Consider the following 5,803-nt stretch of genomic DNA (forward strand, 5'->3'; position numbering starts at 1 on the left):
TTAGGCCTGGAGCGTACGATCCTCGGAACAACAGTGCTTTTGTAATTAGTCGCTAGGCGACAAGTATTTTGTATTAGACAGTAACTTTTGTAAAGTTTTTTTGTAAATGGGATCCCACAGTATTTTGTATGAAATATTTTATAAGTTTAATTAAAAAGTAAAAATTTTAATTAATCACGATTTCCATAAACCTCGTTGATTAGCAACGAGCTGAACAGTACGTTTAAAAATCACGTAATACGCCTATGCTAGTTAGGGTGTTACATCAAAAATTTTTAAATACACCTCATTTTAATAATTTTTATTTTATATAAAATTTATATCTTTAATTGTACTAAGTTTTTTTAACTTTTTTCTTCCAATTCATATTCTTAAAAAAAAAATATATACCTATCAAATAAAAATAAAGTATATTTCAAATATTATGACAAAAAAATTAAAATAAAAAATTATATGAAATTTTCTTAGAAAAAAAATAAAAAATATATCTATTCTATATAAAGTATACCTATATAACTGAAATTCTTGGTTTTTGAGAATTTTATGGGTGACTTTTAATTTTTATTTAATAAAATTATAAAATATTATTTATCTATAATAAAATAATAATAAATATCCTAAATTAAATATTTGAATTTGAACTGATATTAACAATCACCTCAATCAAATATCCTAAAACAATTGAATCAATCTCTGCCCTCAATTAAATATTCTAAAACAATTGAATCAACCTCTACCCTCAATTAGAGAACCATACGAATGTGTATCATTAACTCATTTATAAGCTATAGGCGTCCTGTATCTCCCAGCCATGCGCATACGAATGTGTATCATTATCTCTTCTTTGTTTTTTTTTTCGAACAATCACAACTTGGCACTTCACTTGGGTTGGGAGGAACCTCCCGCTACTGGATCGGAAAAACCTCCGCCGCCTCCTCCGCCGGAAAAACCGTTGCCTGGGGATTGTTGTGGAAGCGGCTGCGTTCGATGCCTATGGGATATTTATTACGATGAACTTGAGGATTATAACAAGCTTTACAAAACGGATTCGAAGCCTTCGTGAGAAGAAATCAAGATTGATTTGGTTTTTTATACTTCGAAATTTGTTAAATTAATGTTTTAGTTGAGTTGATTGATTTAATTTTGCTGAAGCACTTTGTGTAAAGATTGAAGTTGAATTTGATTTAATTGAACAATAATAAGGTTTCTGCTTTGTTTTTCTTTTGTATGATCATCATATCAAGCAGGATTTATAAGTTGATGTGTAAACAAAAAAAACTGCATTGGAAGTATGTACAGCATACTGGCATGGTTTGCTTCGAGTTTAACTATTTCCCAATCGAATTAATCTCGACCATGATCGCTACTCCACAGAATTTGCTCATCTATCTTGCTGAAATTGTCATCTATGCGCTGCAAGAGAGGGTTGATGTCCAGACAGGTAAAATCACTGTTGATGGCAATATAGATGGTACTGTGTCTTGTATGATGCAAGTACCAACAGTAGAAAGTCTAAAAAAAGGGCCAAGAAATTTATGTAAATCTTCCTCTATATTTAGATGTACAGTCTATCTAAGATATAGAAATCATGGATTTTCTCAATCCTGGCATATCGCATTCGGTATGCTGACTTTGTTTAGGGAAAAGTGATTTTAACCTTTAGAAGAAATTATTGGTTTCTTGATTACAATCTGTTTTTTTCATCAGAATTGGATGTCCATACTCACTACTTAGTCAATAGGAAAAAGTATTCTTTCTCCAACAATCCCTTTAATGATCTGCATTAATATGTTCACGAAACAATAGTACATATTCTTGTTAGCTTCATGTCATCTCTACAAGTAGTTGATCGACATGGATGACATTAATTTTCTATTTCTTTTTTAGTAGTTGTGCAAGCGAAGATAAAGACGTAAAGCCTCTGCAGGACATGCTTCTTGAAGAACCGGAATTAACAAGATTGGGAAGGTAAGACACTTCAATGAATTAAATTTAATGTATTATTGCATGCACTGGCATATGTCGTCTAAACATTCACGTTGGTTGAAAATTTTGCAGGATTATGTAAGAAGTCACTGAGTGCTAAAGATGCCTTATCATCCTGTTCTATGGCAGATGGATTTTGGGGTTGGCTGCTGATATTTTTACTTATCATTGTGTTTGGTATGTATATAACTTTTTTGTTTAATCATTGATTATTATTGTGAAGGAAGAGAAGAAAAATAGAGAGTAGCTAGAGGAGTGGTGCCTTTAGATTTCTTTTGCTTAGGAAACAAGCTTTTGAATAGTATTGGCTTACAGCTACATGGGGTAGTCTTTCCCATCCCAACTACACAAAGAGTATTTGTAATTTTGTACTCTGTCGTCTTTAACCAAAATATGTATCACTAAAATTTAGCAAAGGTTTTTTTTTTTAAAAAAAAAAAAAAGGAAATTTAGCAAGGCTTATGTTTAAGGTAGGAGAACCAAATATCTGTCAATCTGCCTCGCCGCCCAATCCATCAGAATCCATTTGTATGAAGTCTGGCCATTCAAAATCCGTTGAAATTAGATTGGACCTGTTTATTGGACGGACGGGTTCGAATTGGAGTACTAACTAGGGGTGTACATTAGTCGACAGTTTATGCTATATTTTATTTAATTTAATGTAAAGACGGATTACAAAAATCTAAGTGCAATCTATCCAATTAAGCAAAAAGAAAATAATAACCCGCGTAATGAAATTTATCGTTTTGTCGGTTAACCCGTTCAAACCGACCATTTTTTTCTAATTTTTTTTTTTATTTTTACCTTCAATTGTTATAGTGTAACCCAAAGATAAGTGAAGGCTACCATCTTCAATCTCATGCACTACTCTTCACTAATATTATAATTAATAAGATATTGATTATATTTTATGACTCTTTTTATTGATTACGTAGTCATTACTATATTTTTTATTTTGTCTATCTACAGATTTATTTGAAAACAGTTGAATAAATGGCTACAATATATACAACAATTAAGGATATCACCCCAACTACAGAAAGTTGGAAGATTGAAATGAGAGTGTTAGAAAAATTTGGAAAGCGGACAAGCAAGAGTTTACCACTCAAATATCAAAAGCTTATGTTAGCAGATAAAAAGGTATACAATTAGTTTATTTACCGTTGAAATTGTAAATACTCTACTAATAAATGCTATATTTACCGAATTCTGACTATAAACACGCTCCAACAAATTATTATTTCATAAATATATTTTTTTCCTTAAAATGAACACAGGGTAATGATGTTGAAGCAGTAATATTTGGCACTGAAATTGATGCTAGAGAAAACACTTTGGAAGTGTTCCACACTTACTACATCAGCAACGCTTATGTAAAAGCAACAGCCCCACCTTTCGATAAAAAGCGAGACTACAAATATTCTTGGACATTGAACTCAAGAACAGAAATCGAAGAAATCCAAACAGAAGACAACCAGATATCAGCACCAAACTATGATTTCATTCCGTTTAGCGACCTGCATACACCTAAAGAATTCAGCAAACCAATAGGTATTTACAATTTGATTTTTATATATATGTATTCCTCATTGACTAACTATTTAATATTTCAATTTATTAGATATTTTGGCTATTGCTCTCAAAATGAACCTACCAAAAGAAGTCAACACTCCCTATGGACTACATACAATTCAAGAGATATATTTAATTGATGAAAGGTAAACTATACATTTAATCTACCACTATAAATACACCCTTGTGTTCATTTTTATTGTGATATATTAAATACTATTTAACAAAATTTTTGGTAATCCATTTTTTTATTTCTTTACAAAGTTGTAGCTTCAAACCAGTATGTTTGACGATGTGGGGGTATAAAGTTCACGATGAATGCTTACAAATAGCAGAAGTAATCGAAGAAAGACCCATAATATTGGGATCAAAACTAATTGTTCAAACCAAGAGAGGTTTGCATTAATTAAACTACTGATATTTAAAAGCGAAAATTCAAAAATTCAATTAACACATACATTTTGATTTAGGGATGTCTCTATCGTCACGCGACATGAGTACCTTCAAAATCAATCCTCAACTCCTCGAAGCAGAAGCACTAAAGGAATGGTAATACTCATAAAATCAAATACACATACTATTATAGCTACACATTTCACAAAAAAATTTAAATTTTTGTATACTATATTTATAATAATACTTACTCTATTTTAAGGGCGGAGAGCAACGAAACAGAAATTAAAAACGCAATAGCAAACTGCTTGACATACGAATCTTCTCCAAAATCTTTTGATGGATTACACGAAATAGTGACTAACATCTAAATTTCAGAGTTGACGAAAAATCACAAATTTGAACGAGGTAAAAACTACTATAATATTTACTTTATGAAATTTTCGTTTCAATATCTTACTATTATTAACACCATTTGATTTGGATGTAGAAAAAATATTTTTGGATTGAGGCAGCAATAAAAATAACTGACACTCTCCAGAATTTTTATTACATGTCATGTGACGCATGTCATAAAAAATAGATTTATACAATCGCGATGAAAAAATCATATGTGACAAGCCAACATGCGGCCAAGAAGGATTTCCTACACCACGGTATATTACAAAAAACATATAATGTTATTGAAATTAAGTTAAAATAAAAAAATATACTAACAATCTTATAATGCATTTTACAGTGCTATAGCATATGTTGAACTTGATGACAATACAAAGAGCCTATCTGCTGTCATGTTCGCAGATATTGTCGAAAAAATATTTTCGTGTAATGCTGCCCAACTAATGAACTATACTGCAGAGGTGTAGTTTTTAAAAAATTAAATAGTTTTACATGACTTTCATAAGTTGATTTTTTAATTAAATAAATTATGCACATCATGTCTAATCATCTTAAATGAAAATACATCACTGTTTGCAGGAACACCGCCGCTTTGTCGACACTACCATAATCAATTTATCAAAGAAAAAATGGATAATCCAGATATATGCGGACCCGGCTAGAATGAAAAGTGTAAAATACAAAAATTACACTATTGTCTCTATCAAAGAAAATGAAGATTGAAATCCACCAATGACTATCATTAGTTTTCTTATCTACAATTTTAAGACTAATGCTATCTTCAATTATCAACAATTTAGAGATTGATTTTTAATTTTCTTTTTATCTTACCCCCATTTAAGTAATATTTCTTTAAATATTGGAACATCAATTTTTAGTTTATTTTTGGATTAACTTAAGAACATATTTAAATCATTAAGCTTTCTTAAACACTAATATATTGCATTCAGTATTCAATAATAATCTCACTTTCAAATAACATAAAAAAAAACCTAGCATAAAATTTACTATACGTGCCTCGCACGTAGTTTTTTGCTAGTATATATATAAGTATATATATATATATATACATGAGTTAGAAAAAATTATGAAAGTAAAATCAAAATAAGTATTGAAATTAACATAAAATAATATAAGGAAAAAATTTTAAAAAAATATTAACATTAATTTTTAAAAATTATTTAAGTTTATATTTTTTTTTAATAATAGGGTGTATTTATCGTTTTATCTTTGTCTTTATTTTTATTTTTATTTTCATTTTCATTTTCATTTTCATCTTTATTTTTTTCTTTCATAATTAAAAAGTAAGTCTAAATATTAAAATTTTAATTGAGGATTTGGGGAATTTTTTCTCACCAAATTCAACGGGAAATAAAAATTTTATTATTGTTGTGATGATTTCCACAATAGTAAAGAATTATTTTTGTTTTTTTTCTATATATATAAATATAAG

The 5,803-nt window shown here is 29.3% G+C and overlaps 1 protein-coding gene and 1 long non-coding RNA gene across 2 annotated transcripts; both read left to right on the top strand.

Moving 5' to 3' along the window:
* Window positions 1-2,587: 2,587 nt before the first annotated feature.
* On the top strand, window positions 2,588-4,111 carry LOC133034038 (uncharacterized). Its single transcript, XM_061109061.1, has 2 exons — window positions 2,588-3,126; window positions 3,264-4,111. Exons 1-2 carry the CDS (start codon window positions 2,980-2,982, stop codon window positions 3,696-3,698), a joined length of 582 nt encoding a protein of 193 aa, XP_060965044.1. The 5' UTR covers window positions 2,588-2,979; the 3' UTR covers window positions 3,699-4,111.
* A 414-nt stretch (window positions 4,112-4,525) lies between these two features.
* LOC133034039 (uncharacterized) lies at window positions 4,526-5,378 on the top strand. Its single transcript, XR_009686005.1, has 3 exons — window positions 4,526-4,607; window positions 4,691-4,811; window positions 4,930-5,378. It is a non-coding gene; the product is annotated as an uncharacterized LOC133034039 (long non-coding RNA).
* The last annotated feature ends 425 nt before the right edge of the window (window positions 5,379-5,803 follow it).

This window comes from Cannabis sativa, chromosome 2 (genome assembly GCF_029168945.1).
Source record: "Cannabis sativa cultivar Pink pepper isolate KNU-18-1 chromosome 2, ASM2916894v1, whole genome shotgun sequence".
Taxonomy (NCBI): domain Eukaryota; kingdom Viridiplantae; phylum Streptophyta; class Magnoliopsida; order Rosales; family Cannabaceae; genus Cannabis; species Cannabis sativa.